The sequence below is a fragment of the Loxodonta africana genome, chromosome X (genome assembly GCF_030014295.1).
Source record: "Loxodonta africana isolate mLoxAfr1 chromosome X, mLoxAfr1.hap2, whole genome shotgun sequence".
Taxonomy (NCBI): Eukaryota; Metazoa; Chordata; class Mammalia; order Proboscidea; family Elephantidae; genus Loxodonta; species Loxodonta africana.
Window position 1 is genome coordinate 17,148,787 of NC_087369.1, and position 20,749 is coordinate 17,169,535.

At 41.2% G+C, this 20,749-nt stretch overlaps 1 protein-coding gene across 1 annotated transcript in view; it reads right to left on the bottom strand.

Annotated features, from left to right (window-relative positions):
• CLTRN (collectrin, amino acid transport regulator) overlaps window positions 1-15,495 on the bottom strand; it is a 38,448-nt gene extending 22,953 nt beyond the window's left edge. Inside the window, exons 1-3 of the mRNA XM_003415974.4 lie at window positions 14,431-15,495; window positions 14,099-14,157; window positions 7,430-7,515 (exon numbers count right to left, since the gene is read on the bottom strand). Coding sequence (XP_003416022.1) covers window positions 7,430-7,515; window positions 14,099-14,157; window positions 14,431-14,488 — 203 coding nt within the window. The 5' untranslated portion in view covers window positions 14,489-15,495. The remainder of the gene's footprint in view (window positions 1-7,429; window positions 7,516-14,098; window positions 14,158-14,430) is intronic.
• Window positions 15,496-20,749: the final 5,254 nt, after the last annotated feature.

Consider the following 20,749-nt stretch of genomic DNA (forward strand, 5'->3'; position numbering starts at 1 on the left):
AAGCCATGATATTCACACATACACAAATGGCTTCTTTAAGCCAATCACTAAAAGAGGTAAAAATGTCCACTCCCTTTCCTCAACTGTGGGGAGCCCTGGTCTAGTGTAATCTTCTCAGAATTGGCTCCATGGCCATTTCTCGTCAGTGGCATCAGACAGGGCCAAATCATTCCAGGGGTGCTAAGAATTGGGCTCTTGTTTCTGGAAATCAAAAGGACTCAATAGAAGCCGGTGGTTGTTTTACAAGCACAAGACCGTTAATCCCCTTACCATGGATACAATAGTGTGTTGTTCCTTCCATTACATGCTTTATACCATTTCAGGCAGAGACAATGCTATGCCTAAATTAAACCTCCAGCTCTCTTGCTAAAAATGATTTTTTAAAAACAATATCCTAAAAGCCAATATTTAAGTAAACTGGGCAGATACATTTTCCAGTTTACCTGGGAAATAAACTAAACTTTGAACTTACAGTTTTCTTAGGAACTACTTTCAACATTTTAGAATTTATATGAAATTGCTTTCGTTTACCTGGCCTAAATTTTATCAAAAATACCTGCCTGCCATCTTTAAGCCAAGTCTCAAGTCCATTAGGTCATGTGACTTGAGTCCCAAGTACTCAACTACCACCACTGTCAGTTGCCTTTGAGTCGACTCCAACTCAAGGAGACACTGCGTGTGTCATAGTACAACTATACTCCATAGAGTTGTCAATGGCCGATGTTTTTGGAAGGAGATCTCCAACCCTTTCTTCTGAGGAGCCTCTGGGTAGACTTGAACCTCCAACCTTTTGGTTAGCAGCTGAGAGCATTAGCCATTTTCACCACCCAGGGACTACTAAGTACTCAAGTAACACACCATACTGAAACCAGAACTTTCTATTATGGCTTAAATTCATCTTCCATTTTGCTTTTAAGAAAAACCAGCAAATAACAACAACAACAAAAAAAAAACACTTGACAGTAAGATTTCTAAATAATGTCTTCAAAGAGTTGCAATGTTTCCGTCACATTTAGACCATCTTCCTACAATTTCTACCACAGCCAGCTGTGGTAGAGGACCTGTGCAGTATGGGTCCTGATTTTATCCTTCATCTTACATCAGTGCCTGGCACATAGTAGGCTTTCACAAGAGGTTACTTAATCCTATAGATCCAACTCCACCACTCATCTGTAAGTTTGTAATACTGTGGGAGCTTATGTGTTTCTGTGATGCTGGAAGCTATGCCACCAGTATTTCAAATACCAGCAGAGTTACACATGGTGGACAGGTTTCAGCAGAGCTTCCAGACTAAGACAGACTAGGAAGAAGGACCTGGCAACTTACTTTTAAGAAAATTGGCAAGCGAAAACTTTATGAATAGCAACAGAACATTGTCTGATATAGTACCAGAAGATAAGCCCCTCAGGTTAGAATGCACTCAATATACAAATGGGAAAGAGCTGCTTTCTCAAAGTAGAATCGACCTTAATGATGTGGATGGAGTAAAGCTTTTGGGACCTTCATTTGCTGATGTAGCACAACTCAAAATGAGAAGAAACAGCTGCAAACATCCGTTAATAATCAGAATGTGCAATGTATGAAGTATGAATCTTGGAAAACTGGAAGTCATAAAAAATGAAATTGAGCACATAAAGATTGATATCCAAGGCACTAGTGAGCTAAAATGGACTGGTATTGGCCATTTTGAATCAGACAATCACATGGTCTACTATGCCAGGAATATATCCCACTTGAAGTTGGAGACCACGTCAAGAAAAGATTTGACCCATTGAACACTAATGACCAAAGACCAGACGAGTTGGGGGATGACATCAAGGACATCATACATGAAGAAAGCAAAAGATCATTAAAAAGGCTGGAGAGAAAGAAAAGACCAAAACGGATGTCAGAAGAGACTCTGAAACTTCCTCTTGAACGTAGAGTAGCTAAAGCAAATGGGAGAAATGAAGTGGGTTTGAGGGAAATCAATTAAGAGCAACTCTCTTTGCCCAGTTCTGAATTATTTTAGAATTAAGACCAAAAAAAAATGAAGCAGATAGGAGACCAAATCAAGAGACTGGTTGGAAGTAAAGGAGCTCAACAAAAGACTTCGAAGGGCAGATGGAGAAGACAAAGTAAAGTATTATAATGGGATGTGGAAAGACCTAGACTTAGAAAACCAAAAGGGAAGAACATGTTCTGCATTTCTCAAGCTGAAAGAGCTGAAGAAAACATTCAAGCCTCAAGTTGCTATTTGGAAGGATTCTATGGGCAAAATACTGAATGATACAGGGAGCATCAAAAGAAGATGGAGGAACACATAGAGTCACTGTACCAAAAAGAACTGGTCAACGTTGAACCATTTCAGGGGGTAGCATATAATCAAGAACTGATGCTACTGAAGGAAGAAGTTCAAGCTGCACTGAAGGCATTGGTGAAAAACAAGTCTCCAGGAATTGACAGAATACCAATCGAGATGTTTCAATAAATGGATCCAACGCTGGAAGTGCCAAGAAATTTGGAAGACAGCTACCTGGCCAACCGACTAGAAGAGATCCATATTTGTGCCCATTCCAAAGAAAGGTGATCCAACAGAATGGGGAAATTATTGAACAATATCCTTAATATCACACTCAAGTAAAATTTTGCTGAAGATAATTCAAAAGCAGTTGCAGCAGTACATTGACAGGGAACTTCCAGAAATTCAGGCCAGATTCAGAAGAGGACATGGAACCAGGGATATCATTGCTGATGTCAGATGGATCTTGGCTGAAAGCAGAGAATACCAGAAAGATGTTTGCTGTGTTTTATTGACTATGCTAAGGCATTCAACTGTATGGATCATAACAAACATTGCAAACAATGGGAATTCCAGAACACTTAATTGCGCTCATGAGGAACCTGTACATAGGCCAAGAAAGAGGCAGTTGTTCAAACAAAACAAGGGGATACTTTGTGGTTTAAAATCAGAAAACATGTGCGTCAGGGTTGTATCCTTTCACCATACTTATTCAATCTGTATGCTAAGCAAATAATCCGAGAAGCTGGAGTATATGGAGAAGAATGGGGCATCAGGATTGGAGGAAGACTCATTAACCTGCCGTATGCAGATGACACACCCTTGCTTGCTGAAAGTGAAGAGGACTTGAAGCACTTACTAATGAAGATCAAAGTCTACAGCCTTCAGAATGGATTACACCTTAACATAAATAAAATAAAAATCCTCACAACTAGATCAATAAGCAACATCATGATAAATGGAGAAAATATTGAGGTTGTCAAGGATTTCATTTTACTTTGATCCACAATCAATGCCCACGGAAGCAGCAGTCAAGAAATCAAACAATGCATTGCGTTGGGCAAATCTGTTGCAAAAGGCCTCTTTAAAGTGGTAAAAAGTAAAAATACCACTTTGAGGACTAAGGTTCACCTGACCCAAGCTAAGGTATTTTCAATCACCTCATATGCACGCAGCAGCTGGACAATGAACCAGGAAGACCGAAGAATTGATGCCTTTGAACTGTGGTGTTGGCAAAGAATATTGGATATACCATGGATTGCCAGAATAACAAATCTGTCCTGGAAGAAGTACAGCCAGAATGTTTCTTAGAAGGGAGGATGGCGAGACTTCGTCTCACATATTTTGGACATGTTATCAGGAGAAAAAAAAAAAATTCTTTTTTTTATCAGGAGGGACCAGTCCCTGGAGGAGGACACCATGCTTGGTAAAGTAGACATTCAACAAAAGAGGAAGAGCCTCAACCAGATGAATTGACACAGTGGCTGCAACAATTGGCTCAAACATAGCAATGATTGGGAGGATGGCACAGGACTGGGCAGTGTTTTGTTCTGTTTTACATGGGGTCGCTATGAGTCCGAACCAACTTGACGGCACCTAACAACGACAATGGGTTCAACTACAGCAATGCCATCCAACAGGCTGGCCTTAGCAGGCCACAATCAGGAAAGAGGTTTATGTTTCTCCCACCATTCCTTTGGGTACTCTGTCTACCCTTCCTTCCCTACACCTTGGCAGTATCTGTAGCAGACCTTTTAACTTTCCAGTCACTTCCAGCTATTATAAAGTTCAGGCCAGTCTAATAAAAATTTCAATCAAAGCTTTGGCCCTACCTGGCATGTCCAGCTCTCTGCTTCTGCCGGTCCTGGCTTGAGCAGGGCTAGGAGCGGCAGGCTCCATCCTGTACTCTCCCTGCACCCTTCCCCCCTCACATCCATGTCCTAGCATGCCTCTTTCTGGCTCATTTAAGGATGGGAAAGGGAGATGGAGGAGGGGATCAGACAGAGAAGAAGATGGCAAAGGTCTTTTACTTAGCCAGGGCCCTCTGGAGGTCCCCTCCCTTGCTGTTAGGGATCCTCTGTCATGGCAGGCATCCTGTTGGTCCCCCATCAGAGTGCATCTGGGAGCCTCTGGGGACCCTCTGGGCACTTGGCCACTACATCTTCTCCTGACAGGGAACATGTGCTCTGGCTCCTATCCTACCCTCAGCTTGCCTCCAAGGAGACACCTCCAGCCTTGTTCTACCACCATGAGACAGCTTCTTCAACAGCATCCACTTGACCCTCGGGAAATATTCAAGTGCCCCTGCTCCCAAGCGCCCTCTCTCTCACGCCACACCACAGGCAGCCCAGGCCAGCCTTCTACCTTGAGACTTCCCCAGCAAAGAGGCAGGCAACAGCTTCTATCCCACTGTGCTCTCTCAGTGACTGGGGTACCACCGTATTTTCTAGAGCTCCAGGGACTGCTACTTTACTTCCAAAAGATCACAGCCATTAAAAACCCTGTGGAGCACAGTTCTACTCCGACATACACGGGGTTGCCATGAGTTGGAATCAAGCTGGTGGCAATTGATTTTGTGTATATATATTGTCTTAGTCATCTAGTGACTGCTATAACAGAAATACCACAAGTGGATGGCTTTAACAAAGAGAAGTTTATTTTCTCACAGTAAGGTAAGCTAAAAGTCCAAATTCAGGGTGTCAGCTCCAGGGGAAGGCTTTCTCTCTCTGTTGGCCTTCTCATTAATCTTCCCCTGGACTAAGAGCTTCTTTTTGCAGGAATCCTGGGTCCAAAGGACATGCTCTGCTCCTGGCACTGCTTTCTTGGTGGTATAAGGTCCCCCTGTCTCTCTGCTTGGTCCTACCGTTTATATCTCAAGAGATTGCCTCAAGACACAATCCAATCCTGTAGGTTGAGTCCTGCCTCACTAACACAACCGCCACTCATCCTCCCTCATTAACATCATAGAGGCAGGATTTATAACATATAGGAAAATCACACAATACTGGGAATCAGGGCCTAGCGCAACTGATACACGCATTTTTGGGTGGACATAATTTAACCCATGGTATATATATATATACCATAGATACATGGGTGAGTGGGTGGGTATGTACATACATATACATATATCACATTTATTTTGGTCCCTAAATTCCACTTTTCTATTTTACACTTTATATTCACAACCTGTGCACCAGGTATTGTGGGTTTGAGGGAAATCAATTCAGAGCAACTCTCTTTGCCCAGTTCTGACTTATTTTAGAATTAAGACAAAAGAATGAAGCAGATAGGAGACCAAATTAAGAGACTGGTTGGAGGCTATGACTTCAATTAGCAGGGAAATTTATTTCCTAATTAAAAAAAAATTCCAGAATTAGATAAGTTTATCTATACTGAACCAGGTAGTGCTAAATTGGGGCAGGTCAGGATATTTAACATCACGGATGATATGCCCCACCCCACCAGTCCCAGTGGGGCTCAGCTGTAAAGAACGAGGAGCCTCACAGGTGTGGGTGCACCTCTGCCAAGCCTGATTCTGTACTTAGCACAGGGAGCAGCGTGAAGAATGCCTGCTGTCTGAGGGCAGGATGGCTCCCTAAAAGAAAGGAAGCCATGCCCACCTGCTCCTGCCAACCCAACATTCAGATAAGGCATTTCACCTCGCAAGGGAGGAGTGAGGAAGGGAGCAGAGAGACCAGGAGTGTTATCCTAATGGACGTTCCTCTTATAGAACCAAACATCACAAACAGAGACCTAGCATTTCTCCCAAAGAATAGACACAAGTGTAAAACTATTAAAAATTGTACTAACAAGGCAAGGTCATGGAAGCTCCGTAGACTCATCCAAACTCCCTGAGGGACTGATTTACTCAGCTGAGGGCTGTGGGGTCCACGGTCTCAGGGAACATCCAACTCAATTGGCATAACATAGTTTATAAAGAAAATGTTCTACATCCTACTTTGGTGAGTAGGGTCTGGGGTTTTTAAAGCTTGTGAGCAGCCATCTAAGATACTCCACTGGTCTCACCCCTTCGGGAGCAAGGAAGAATGAAGAAAACTAAAGATACTAGGGAAAGATTAGTCCAAAGGACTAGTGGACCACATCTACCACGGCCTCCACCAGACTGTGTCAAGTACAACTAGATGGTGCCCAACTACCACCACCAACAGCTCTTACAGGGATCACAACAGAGAGTTCCGGACAGAGGTGGAGAAAGATGTAGAACAAAATTCTAACTCGCAAAAAAAGACCAGACTTATTGGCCTGACAGAGAGTGGAGAAACCCTAAAAGTATGGCCCGCGGACACCCTTTTAGCTCAGTAATGAAGTCACTCCTGAGGTTCCCGCCTCAGCCAAAGATTAGACAGCCCCATAAAACAAAATGAGGCTAAAGGGGCACAGCAGCCCAGGGGCAAGGACTAGAAAGTAGGAGGGACAGGAAAGCTGATAATGGGGAACCCAAGGTCAAGAAGGGAGGGTGTTGGCATGTCGTGGATTTGTTAACCAATGTTAAACAATATATGTACTATTTAATGAGAAGCTAGTTTGTTCTGTAAACCTTCATCTAAAGTACAATAAAAAAATCATACTAAGTGCTTTTAATAAATAATTGAAGTGCTATGAGAGATACCAATAGAATCTATACGTATTTGCATTATTTTTGAAATGAAAGTAGAGTTCTTTAGAATAGATGTATATATTTATATTTTTATGTATCTTTAGTTATGTATACCAGAGAAATTATAGGTAAGTTGAAATGTAGACTGCTTAGGAGATATAACTGTATTTTTAAAAAAATATTTATCTTCAAATTGCCTGTTCTAAAAAGAGCATGGAAACCCTGGTGGCGTAGTGGTTAAGAGCTACGGCTGCTAAACAAGAGGTTGGCAGTTCGATTCCGCCAGACACTCCTTGGAAACACTATGGGGCAAGAACATGGTTGGAACGTGATTTAAAGGGTAAGCTGAGCTAGATTACAAAAAAGTTTTAAATGATCAATAAAAACGTGTCTCTTCAAAAAATTAGGTTAATAATTTATTTTCAAGACCAAATTTTGAAATAATGTATTATCTCAAATAATACACGACTAATATATTTTTTTGTTGTTGTTTAATAAGCAGTTAGGATTTTTCACTGTTTGCTTACTCTGTTGTTTCTCTGTTGGGAACTTTTCTCATGGAGAAAGCCACCATGGCTTTGAAGAGATATTCTTCATTTGTGTCCCAGGCATACTGAAAGAGAAGATAAACAGAATATTAAAGTGAAGAGGCCTGCAGAAATTGAAGGATGAGAAGAGAAATGGTCCATTGCATTTTAATTGGGGCCACTGTGGCCCTCCCTCTCTCATACACTGAGGTCTGGTGACCATGACCTAAAACATGCCACCATAATGTCCTGAGTAGGGTTTCTTGGACATTCTACAATCCAAGTGTGGTGTGTTCCCTCGATGTTATCTTCCTCAGAACCTGCAGGCTCGGTAGCCCATCAAGAATTGAGGCCCGTGGACATCTTCATTGCAGCCAGGTATAGTCCTTCCCTTGTTCTCCTTCTCTCTTCTCTCATGAATGGACTCCCACCCAGCTTCCCTTCCTTTATTCACATCAGTACAAGTTTTTCTGTTATTTTCTTAGCTGGAACCTTGGGCCTGTGCATGTGTTTGGCTCCTTCATTCTTCATTTTCAGCCTACCAGCAAACTGCAGCCTTGAGGCAAGAAGGGGCTGACATTCTTAAGGAACAAGGAAGCTAGTGCAACTGAAGCCAAACCAGGAGCGGGGGGAGTGGTAAAAGCTGAGGGGAGAAGAGCAACTGGAGGAGCGGAGATGGTGGCACGTCAAGGAGACAATGTCAGGATTCTGGTTTCACTCCGAGTTGGGAAGACATCTACTATCTCTGCCTTTCTCCCCTTGTGTGGAGTGAGGTGATTACAAATACATGATTCCCAAGCAAAACAACAAATCTCTAAGTTACTCTGAGTAAGAAGGTTTATGGCTGCACTTCTACTTTTTCCCGTAAATACCTTTATAATATACTCATTTAACTTCCATCAATTACTTTTCTACTTCGCTGTTTTCTCTTTTAGTTCCTCCTTAAATAACACTACAATAAGATCTTACCATCAAGAGAAAACTCAATCTTTTTATTTTTTCTGACACACGTGTTGAATATTGCATTTTAATGTCAACTTTAGGTACTATTGGAATTGCACCTTGATTCTCTTAAAGTGAATTCCTCATTTCATATTATACTATGCAGCATTTTAGAATAATTAACTGATTCAGAGCATAGATGTTTGGTTTTTAATAATGCCTTCCCCCCGCTCCAAATTAGTTTTACTCAGCAGGAATAAGAGGAGCTCTAAAACAATTGGAAGGAGCCCTGGTGGCGCAGCAGTCAAGCACTGGGTTGCCAACCAAAAGGTTGTGGTTTGAACCCACCCAGCAGTTTCAAGGAAGAAAGACCTGGCAGCCTACTCCTGTAAGGATGACAGCCTAAGAAACCCTGTGAGGCAGTTCTACTCTGTCACGTGGGGTGGCTATGAGTCAAAATCTACTTGATGGCACCTAACAACAACAGTCCAGTTGGAATTAATCTAATAAGTGAGAACAAATCATGAGAAAGGAAATAGTCTGGTTAAAAACAGCACACAGACACTCTTCAGACAGGGCAGCCTTGTTAGCACCCTGTGGAGATGGGGCGAGCATGTGACAACCATAAGCTGCAGAGGGTGAAAATGAAGATGCTAGGCAGCTCTCATGAGAGCATGAACTTAGTCGGTTTTCAGACGTTGGGAGGGATTTGACCTGATCTTCTCCTGTCCTTTCATTGTTGTTGCTGTTGTTAGGTGCCATTGAGTCTGTTCTGACTCATAGTGACCCTGTGTACAACAGAAGGAAACACTGCCCAGACCTGGGCCATCCTCATAACTGTCGTTACACTTGAGCCCATTGTTGCAGCCACTGTGTCAGTCCATTTCCTTGAGGGTCTTCCTCATTTTTGCTGACCGTCTACTTTACCAAGCATGATGTCCTTCTCCAGGGACTAGTCCCTCCTGATAACATGCCCAAACTGCATGATAACACGCCCTTTCCTTGGTTCCTCTTAAAACCAAGAGCATGAGCTAACTGGTGATCTTGGGCAGGAGTCAAGTTTTGGTCACAGAACAGAGCCCCCAAGCTATTTAGATTGGGAAAAGATTGCTGCCCTTCTACATTGGGTATTGGGTCAGCAGAACCAGCTTATCCTGGGTAAGTATTAAAAGATTGAAAGCTTGTACATTGGTGCTAACATATTTCTACTAGGGCATTCAAATATTTGCAGAGACAGACTTCATGAATAAATATAAGTGAACACATGCAGTGATGTAGAGAAAATGGACCACTTAAGAGAGGATAAGGAAAGAGATACTAAAGCTACACACATGCATCCTCTACGACTAAGTGATCCCACTCCCGGGTATATACCCAAGAAAAAGAAAGCATATGGAAAAGACATGAACAAGAATAAGAATGTTCGTAGCAGCTTAGCTACTTTCTGTGCATATACCTGACACATAATAGGTGCTCAATAAATGTGTAAAATTGAATCGAACACATCTTTATCTCCCACGTGTGGCTTCACAGAACAAGCAGGATGTATTTGTTGCATATATTTCTCTATCATTTCAGATACCTTGCGTCCTCATTGCAATATCATGTATGCCAAGGACCTAAATGCCCCAGCTCTCCTACTTTTTGTGTGAACATCTAAGAACACTTAAACCATGGTTGACCCCATGTTTTAGATGAGTAATCAAGTGTAATCCAAGAAAGTTACAAAACAGGGCTTATTGGTTTAACTATAACACGATGCCTTACTCCCAGATTGCCTAGGAATTCCTTAGATTTCTCCATCAGCTCTCTCTCTCATTCGCTTCACAATGACTATTTCAAACCTCCTCAGGGCCTCCAAATCCCAAACCTTTTCGTCATACCTCACTATCACTAGATGCTCTTGTTCCATGATTTATAGATACATCTGAAGTCATCAGTTGATACTCCCCCATTCTCCTGACAGCAAGATACAATATTTCCTCCACAGACACACATCCTATCCACCTCCTCCCCTGAAGTGCTAGACCTGCTGCTTCTCTTTCATCGATGGCTAGTCCCTCCACCTGGATTAAGAACGCTTCCCTTCTGCCCATCTCAGGATCTGCCTTCTGTATATTCAACTCCCTACTAAGCCTTGTCCATTTACTTCTAAACACACTCAAGCTTTCCCCAATAAAAACAAAAAACAGCCAAAACAAACTACTTTTACTCAATCCTCCTTTCTTCCACATATTGCTGTGTCTCTCCTGTCCTTCTCAGTCAAAACCCTCAAAGGAGTTTCCGTACTTCTGTCTTCACATGTTTGTTATGGGCTGAATTGTGTCCCCCAAAAGGATTAGAGTCTTCACCCCTAGTACCTGTGAACATGACCTTATTTAGAAATACGGTTTTTGCAAACACAGTTCAGTCAATGTTAGGTCACATTGGAGTAGGGTGGGCCCTAATCCAATACGACTGACGTCCTTATAAAAAGAGAAGAGACATGAACAGACAGACACAGAGGGAAGAAGACCATGTGAAGTCAGAGGCAGAGACTGGAGTTATGCGTCCATAAGCCAAAGAATACCTGAGACCACCAAAACTAGAAGAGCAAGGAAAGATTTTCCCCTGGGACCTTCAGAGAGAAGTCTCCAGAACTGTGAGAGAACTTCTGTTGTTTTAAGCCACCCAGTTTGTGGTACTTTGTTATGGCAGCCGGAGGAAACCAATATATTCACTGTTCACTTAATCTCAAGCCACTTCCTCATCTGCCTTCCAGCTCCACCACTCTACAGAAACTGTTCTTTTTTAAAGTCACCAGTGACCTCCATATTGCTTAACACAATAAACACTATTCCAGTCTTCATCTTTCTTGGCCTCTCAACAGCATTTGATGGTCTTGAACTTTCCATCTTGAAACACTCTCCTCCCTTTTGTGATACAACGTGCTCCTGGTTTCCCACCTGCCCCTCTGCCCACTCCTCCATTCTCTTTGCAGATTCATCCTCGTCTATAAAGGCTTTAAGTTTTAGAAGACTTCAAGGTTCCATCCTCTGATCACTCTGTACATTTTCCCTCAGCACTACCCCAGGCTTTCATTACCACATCTATGCAAATGACTTATGAATGTATATCTCAAGCCAGCTCTGTCCACTGCCTATATGTCAATGATACTTCAAACTCAACATGCCCAAAACCAAAGCCATGGTTTTCTTGTCCACGTCTGGTTCCCTGGCTCATATGTGGGCCACTCTCAATCCAGTTGTATAAGTAGAAGGACTTCACCTTTGACACCTCCCTGTCCCTTCCTTATCACACTGTCCCTATGGCTTTAGAATCACTTCACCTCTCTCCACCAACATCACTGTATTCCAAAGGACCATCACCTCTCACTGACACTACTCCAATTGCCTCGTAATTGGTTCCTTCCACTCTAGTCCCCTGCAATCTGCCTTCTACACTGTGGCAAAGAGTCTTCCAAATACTAATTCTATCATGACATCTCTTCTGCAAAAATTCCCAGTTACTTTAAAGATAACATCAAAACCCCCTAATCCAACCCACATATTCCTTGGCCTGGCCCCTCCTTTCTCTCTAAGCTCACCGTGTGCTATGCTTCTCCTCACTACCCCAGTTCCTTTCTGTCCCTCACTCTCACCAAGCTCCCTTGTGTGATAAGCCTTTTCTTCTGCCCTTCCTCCTTGCATCCCTTGGTTAACTTCTACTCCTGCTTTAAACCTCACAGCAAGTGTCCTGTCCTAAGGCTTCCCTCAAGGCCAAAGCCCCCATGTACTTCTCCTTCCTGTTATTTATACTTGTCAAGCTTGCACATTTGCATTTTTTATGACTTTTTTACTGTGCTTTAGATGAAGGTTTACAGAGCAAATTAGCTTCTCATTAAACGATTAATACACATACTGTTTTGCGACATTGGTTGCCAACCCTATGACATGTCAATACTCTTTCCTTCTCGACCTTAGGTTCTGCATCCTATTCGTCCAGCTCTCCTGTACCCTCCTGCTTTCTCGTCCTTGCTCCTGGGCTTGTGTGCCCACTTAGTCTCGTATACACGGTTGAGCTACATGCATTATTGTTTACATTATAGGCCTGTCTAATCTTTGGCTGAAGGGTGTTGCATTTGGTTTTGTGGATATGTCATTGACAATCACCTCTCCCACTAGACTACAAGCTCGGTGAAGGCAGGGACAAGCTAGATTTTGTCTGCCAGTGCATCTTCAGCATCTAGCACGGTGACTGCCCCAGAGCATCCTGGGATGAGATATTCTACATGCTGCTAGAGAGAGTGGATTCTACAGTCAGATTGTCTAGGTTCAAATATTCCCTCAACCACTCACTGAATTGTGATCTTGAGCGAGTCACTTAAATCCTTTGTGCCTCATTTTCTCCATTCGCCCAATGGGACTGGGCTGCCTGTGCTCCCACTCTCACAGAGTAGTCCTGAGGACTAAATAAGCTGATAGGACGGAAGTGCTTAGAAAGGTCCCAGCTAGGAAACAAAGTTCTCAATAAGCGTTGGCTGTTATAATGATTATTACGCATCGAGTGGATAATAAATCATTGGTGGATTAGGCCTGAAGGCAGAACACCTCCAAGTTTCTTTGTTGTTGTTGTTAGGTGCCCTAAAGTCTGTTTTGACTCATAGCAACCCCATGCTACAGAGTAGAACTGCCCCATATGGTTTCCTAGGCTGTAATTTTTATGGGAGCTGATTGCCAGGTCTTTTCTCCCGTGGAGCTGCTGGGTGGATTTGAACCACCAACCTTTCAGTTAGCAGCCAAGCACTTAATCTTTGCACCAGCAGAGCTTTGTTTCCAGCCTGAGGCACCTTCATTTTACCTTTGACAGGGAAGAAAATTCACAGACCACACTGAGAAACTGAGACTAGAATTAGACAATATTGTCTTATTAATTCAACTGCCTTTACTGTTCCTATACCCACTTAGGCTCTATGAATATGTTTTAACTTCTATTCATAAGCATATATTTCATATTGTTACACTGAGCTTTGAGAAGAATTGAAGAAACTTCAGGAAAGCATTGGAAAAAAATGTGTGCTATGAAAGACCTAATGAGAGTGGAAAACCATCCCCTCTTTCCACTGATTAGAAAACTAAGGTAGACAAAGCTCAAATCAGTGATGAGGGCCAGACCCCAACCCAGAGCTACCTCACACCCCTGCATCTCTACCCTGCTGGCCAGAAAAATCATCAAGCTTGTCAATTTTTTGTGTGTGTAATACAAAATTTCACGTATTTTCTGGCATATACCAAAGATTGAATACTTTAAGCAAAACCATTTTATTAACAATTTCTATTTTACTATAATCTATTTTTTTTTTTACTTTGGTAAGGAGCCCTGGTGGTGCAGTGGTTAAGTGCTTGGCTGCTAACCAAAAGATCAGCAGTTCAAGGCCACCAGCGGCTCCCCAGGAGAACGCTGTGGCAGTCTGCTTCCGTAAAGATTTACAGCCTTGGAAACCCTGTGGGGCAGTGCTGCTCTGTCCTCCAGGGTCCCTATGAGGCGGAATTGACTCAAGGGCACACAACAACAACAACAACATTTCTACTTTAAGGAAATAGCAGCTGTGAGGTCTTTAGGAATAATTAGTCAAGTTTTAGGTAACTATACAGAATAAAAAAAAATTATACAGAGAGGCCCATTATCAGAGAAAGCACAGTTATTAGACAGCAAAATGAAAAATAAACCCCCCGGTGCTCCACTTACTGCTTTATCTCCCAGAGCTGTTTTGATACTAAGTCTCACTTTGAAAGCATTCTCTGCATCTGCCAAAAGGAAACAACAGTGGAGAATCACAAAATCAGCAAGGAAGGCCCGATAAATCCTAATATTTACTGTAACTGAAATCAACAGCACACAGAACTACAATTAAAAAAGCCCAAATCCACCTGAAGGCTTAACCCCAGTTATCTTAGATGTTTAAAAGTGTTCTTCCAATTCCATAAAACAGACACAAGCTAAATGGTCAAGTCTTAACACACCTGCAGTTTAGAGATGTAAAGACTTAGGTCATTTATTTTTGTTTCAAGGCAACGTACCTGGTTGACAGAGTTCAGCATGAATAGCAGTCACCAGAAAAAACAGAGGCCACAACATTCTTTCAGAGTGAAAAATACAGGGCAAACGGGGAAAACAAATCCACCCTCCACTTAAAGCAGCCTTAGCCACTCTGTGACAGGATTAGAAAATCAGAGAAACAAGGCAGCCACCACCTAGGAGGTTTAATGATTAACCCCATCATCGAAGCAGCCCATCTCCTGTCAGTGATTTACGAAAATCTGTCTGACCATCGGATTATTAGTTACCCTTTCCTATCTCTACCTCAAAAGAAGGTTTCCTCCGCTGACTCCAAGTCGGAATCATCCCCGCCCCTTGTGTTGTTGTGTGGTTACACACCCGGTGGAAAGCAGGGAGTCCTATCTGGAGGTTTTCACTGAGGAGAACTACACATCTTCTCAGGCCTAAAGTATCCACCTCATGGATTGGCTATTGCAATTCGGGAAACAAACACCACTCCTTTCTGTCTCTGGTGAACAAAGGATGCCCTTCCAAGAATGGGCACCCCCTGGCTCACACCTCCGCACGTAAACATCCCAGGGGAGCTTCCCCCTTCAAATAAGGCCATGGTTTTGTTCAGCCCTAAGGTCTAGTGTGTTGTTGTTAGGTGCCGTCGAGCAGGTTCCGACTCATAGCAACCCTTTATACAATAGAACGAAAGACTGCCTGGTCTTGCACCATCTTCACAATCATTGTTACGCTTCACCCCACTGTTGCAGCCACTGTGTCAATCTATTTTGTTGAAGGTCTTCCTCTTTTTCACTGACCCTTTACTTTACCAACCACGATGTCCTTCTCCAGGGGCTGCTCCCTCCTGCTAATATGACCAAAGTATGTGAGATGAAGTCTTGCCATTCTTGCCTCTAAGGAGCATTCTGGCTGTACTTCTTCCAAGACAGATTTGTTCATTCTCTTGTCAGTTCGTGGTAAATTCAATATTCTTCAACAACACCATAATTCAAAGGCATCAATTCTTCTTCCATTTTCCTTATTAATTGCCCAGCTTTCCCATGCATATGTGGCAATTAAAAACACCATGGCTTGGGTCAGACACACCTTAGTCCTCAAAGCGACATCTTTACTCTTTAACACTCCAAAGGGGTCTTTTGCAGCAGTGTTTTGCCCAATGCAATACAGCATTTGATTTCTTGACTGCTGCTTCCGTGGGTGTTGACTGTAGATCCAAGTTAAATGAAATCCTTGACAACTTCAATCATCTCCATTTATCATGCTGTTGCTTATTGATCCAGTTGTGAGGATTTTTGTTTTCTTTATGTTGAGGTGTAATCCATACTGAAGGCTGTGGTCTTTGATCTTCATCAGTAACTGCTTCAAGTCCTGTTCACTTTCAGCAAGTAAGGTCTAGTAATGGCATAAAAATCAGTTAATGCTGTCCAATGGAACATTCTGCAGTGATGGAAATGTTCTGTAGCTGTGCTGTTCAATATGGTAGCCATTAGACACAAGTGGCTATTGAGCATTTGAAGTGTGGCTAGTGCTGAGAAAGTGAGTTTTCAATTTAATTTAAGTTGTCCCAGGTAGCTAGCGGCTACATTGGTCAGTGCAACTATAAAACTCATGTCTATATGAATGAAAGTCAGTAAAAGTTTAATAAGGTTACTTGGTTTTATATATATATATATACACGTACCAAAAACCCACTGCCATCAACTCCCTTCCAACTCAAAGTGACCCAATAGGATAGAGTAGAAGTGCCACATAGGGTTTCCAAGGAGCAACTGGTGGATTCAAACTGCCAACCTTTTGGTTAGCAGCTGTAGCTTTTAACTACTGCACCACCAGGGCTCCAGAGTGCAGCTATAGAAAAGTTACTAAGAACTACCTACTAAGAACCAGGTTTTCTGGATTATTCCCCCAATTCTCAAAACAACACCTCAAAATTGCTATTGTTATAAAGAATGCAACCAATGTCACTGAATTTCGCATGTAGAAATCGTGGAATTGGTGAATGCTTTGGTGTGTATATTTTCACCACAGTAAAAAAAAATTGCTTTCGTAATAATCATCTTCCATATGAGGGAACTGAGGCTCCTGTGTTTGAGTCCTTGGAGACTGTGGGCTGGGATCCCTTTAACAGCCAGGCTGACTTTCACATGAATCTTGTCTCCACCATGCAACCACACTGAGTCTCAAAACTATAATGGCAACAAAATCTCAGAGATGCTCTGAGGATTAAGATAAGGAATGAAAACATTCTTTCCCATGGTAACTTTCTCCAAAAAGAAGAGGCAGCCAAAATTCAGCCCAGTCAATCCAGCAATTTCACCATTAGGTGAAATGGAAATTTCCCAGAAGGAAGAGCTCACTTAACTAATCTCTGGAAAAAAAAAAGTCAGCCTAGATTAACTCATCCTGTGAATGATAGAGTAGATAAAGTTGTCATGGGAAAAAGTCAATACTCTCAGAGATTGAGATTATCACAAAGCAGGTTATTTACACTAATGGGGATGTTTCTACTCCAAGGAATCTGAAGAGTCGTCTTAAATGTCATGTGTCATGTGATCAAAGCATCCCTTTATTTCTAGTTTACTAAAAAAATTTTTTTTTATCAATAATTGATGTTGCATTTTATCAACTGCCTTTCAGTATATATTTATGTGATCAGAGGGTTTTTGCCACTTGGTACATTATAGTAATAAATTTCTTTACATCAATCCTACCCTTAAATAAGCTCAGTTTGACTCTTTTTAACATATTACTGACTTAATTTGCAAGTTCTTTTTGTCCTAGAATGTTTAAACTTATTTTCATAAGAAAAACAGCATGTAGGTTTGTTTTCAGGTGCTGATGCTTGGAGATTTTCTTTTTCTGCTGCTGCTATAGAAAGAGTTCTAACATTTTCTGTGTTTAGAAAAACTGAAAATGCATAAGAAATAAAAAATTCACAGGTGAAGGATCTGGACCATTGCATAGTTTGGGGGAAGAGTTCTCTGAAAATTTTCCATTTCTTCCATTGCCATTTATTGCAGGCTTTAGTCTTTTTTTCTGAGTTCGTTTTGTCTGTTTACAATTTTTAATGCAATCATTTACTTCTTTAAGAGTTTCCAATATTCTCATGAACTTTATATAATATTTCCCATAAAATATCTGCATTTCTTGCTATGTTCTCTTTGTATTTTTCTAATGAAAACATTAATTTTTTCCTATTTTCTGTTAAATTTGCCAGAGGTATGTCTATTTTTTGGTTGTTATTTTATCAAAGAATAAGCTCTTGAATTTAACTTTTAATTCTTTTTGCTTTCTGATTCATCAGTCTTATTCACATTTATTAAGTCCTTCCTCCTATTGTTATACATGCTTTATTGTTCTTTTTATGACTCTGAGTTGGCTAGTATGCTCATTTACTTTTTTTAAAAAATAATTTTTATTGTGCTTTATGTGAAAGTTTACAAATCAAGTCAGTCTCTCACACAAAAACCCATATACACCTTGCTACATGCTCCCAATCACTCTCCCCCTAATGAGACAGCCTACTCTCTCCCTCCACTCTCTCTTTTCATGTCCTTTTCACCAGCTTCTAACCCCCTCCACCCTCTCATCTCCCCTCTAGGCAGGAGATGCCAACATAGTGTCAAGTGTCCACCTGATCCAAGAAGCTCACTCCTCACCAGCATCCCTCTCCAACCCATTGTCCAGTCCAATCCATGTGTAAAGAGTTGGCTTTGGGAATGGTTCCTGTCCTGGGGCAACAGAAGGTCTGGGGGCCATGACCACCGGGGTCCTTCCAGTCTCAGTCAGGCCATTGAGTCTGGTCTCAACTCATTTACTTTTAGTCTTTCTCAGTTAATAATGAAAACATCTGTGGCTATGAGTTTTCCTCTGAGTACTGCTGTGGCCACATGACCTAAGAACGGTAGATGTCCACTGAATTCATTAGTCTTATTTTCCAGTCTATAATTATAGTTTTAATATTTCCTGTGACCCAATAATTATATACAAAAGGGTTCTTCTAAACTTATAAATCCTTTCAGAACTTAACTATAAATATATGTATACATCAATTTTAAATATTATTCTTATAACTCAATTATATTAATTTTAAGCTGAGAATTTACCAAAGAAAATCTATACTATTTACTTTCTACTCTCCAAAGATATATTATTAATAGCTTCAAATACACATCTAACAATATTCTTCTTAAAAGATTTGTAAAGGAATATGGCTCTATGGCACCGAACAACAAAGCAACTGCATTATTAGAATACATTTTATTTTTTAGAATAAAAGCATTACCTGTGATTGTCCCATATTGTTTTAAAGCAGATCTATAATAATATTAAAGGACTATGAATTGGAACCTTTTTAAGATAATAATATTTTTATATCAGGATAAAACAAATTTCTACCAATGTGCTGATCTGTTCATATGTTTACATTAGACAAAAACAAAAGAAACAGCAGACAAAAATTGAATGATTCAAAATATCAACTTTTATAGATCCTGTCAAGTGAATAGAAAAAGACCAAATGATAAAAATGAGACACTGTTGACATCGAATGTGATGACACCACAAGGTACATGTCACATACTAAAACCAAAACTAAACCCTGTGCCGAGTCGATTCTGACTCATAGCGACCTTATAAGACAGACTAGAACTGCTGCATAGGGTTTCCAAGGAGTGGCTGGTGAATTTGAACTGCTGACTTTTGATTAGCAACTGAGGTCTTAGCCTCTGAGCCACCAGGGCTTTGATGTGTCACATACCCAGTTCTGTCGAGTCGATTCCGACTCATAGTGACCCTATAGGACAGAGTAGAACTGCCCCATAGAGTTTCCAAGGAGCGCATGGCGGATTCGAACTGCTGACCCTCTGGTTAGCAGCTGTAGCACTTAACCGCTACGCCACCAGGGTTTCCAATGTGTCACATAGAAGTTGCTAAAAACAAGTTAATTGTTAAAAACAGAACTAGATACTAGGGGTCATGCCTCTCAACATACTGTCTTTCTTTTCTCCCACTTTCTAAAAGCTCTCTCTTTTCTTCCACTTTCTAAAAGCTCCCACAAACTTAGTCTTTGTTCTGATGCATAAGTCTTAACTATTAAACCTCCAGAGGGTTCCTATCTGTGCACTTGCTTCGTACTATGCTCATTTCAGCAAGTTCACATATGGGAACTTAAAAACTTCTCAGTAACAGTGATGATGATGAACACCAAGCAGTTTCAATCATTCTGAACATGGTTCTTACTTACTTATTTACTTCCAAAATGTTCAGAGTTTAGAGAACGTAAACAACAATTCCAGATTACCATTGCCATGAGCAATGCAAGGGGTACCAAGGCTCTGAGACTGGAAAGAGAAATTGATTTCTCCATGTTCTTTACAGTCCACCACACAATTGAAAAGCAGTTTCTCCGCACGTAACTATTGATCTCCTGCTCTCGATGATAAACAAAATATGAGATCACAGGAAAAGAAAACACGTGTGTTATCCTTTTGATTCACGCAAGGAGCCTTTTAAAGTTCACCAGAGTCGTAAAAGCATGTGGGGATATGTATGCCCCATTTACCTGCACGAAAGCGAGAGGTAGGGAGGACTGGTGTCACATTTAAATTTTGACCCTGATAATTCTATTTCATTGGCACAAGCAGGGCTTTACTAATCCTACAGCAACTAAACCTATTACGGTAAGACATTTAAAATACGATGATACTCTGTCCATTTTTATTGGGTTTTGGGAAATGTATCTGGCTGTGATACATTAAAAGAAATAGAATAAAATCTTTAATAGGTGAACATGGAAACATTCTATAATCATAAAATCACTATAATTAGCATCTTAATTAAATGGCTCCACTCAATGATTTTCTAGAAGTTGTAGACTTTTGAATAAATGGGATCCCCATAGTATAAGTTGAAATGAAATTTGTATGTTTACATAATAAACATTTTCCAGAGGTTTATAGTAATTAGTACAGTATTTTCAGTGTAATTAAGAGGTAACAAAGTGCTTTTGTTCTTTTTAAATTATCAATTAGCATTACGATGCATGGGGAGATAAGATATTTTTGTCTGTTTGCAAAAATATTATGTTTTAAATTAGTGATTCTTAACCAGGGCTGACTTTTCTCACCAGACGACACTCGGTGATGTCTGGAGACATTTTTGGTTGCCACAACTTGGGCTGTGGGTGCAGCTGGCATCTAGTAGGTGGAGAGCAGGGATGTTGCATAACACCCTGCAATGCACAGGATAGTCTCCACAACAGACTAACCCAGACCCATATGTCAATAGTGCTGAGGTGGAGAAGCCCTGCTGTAGCCAACGGGGCCACTT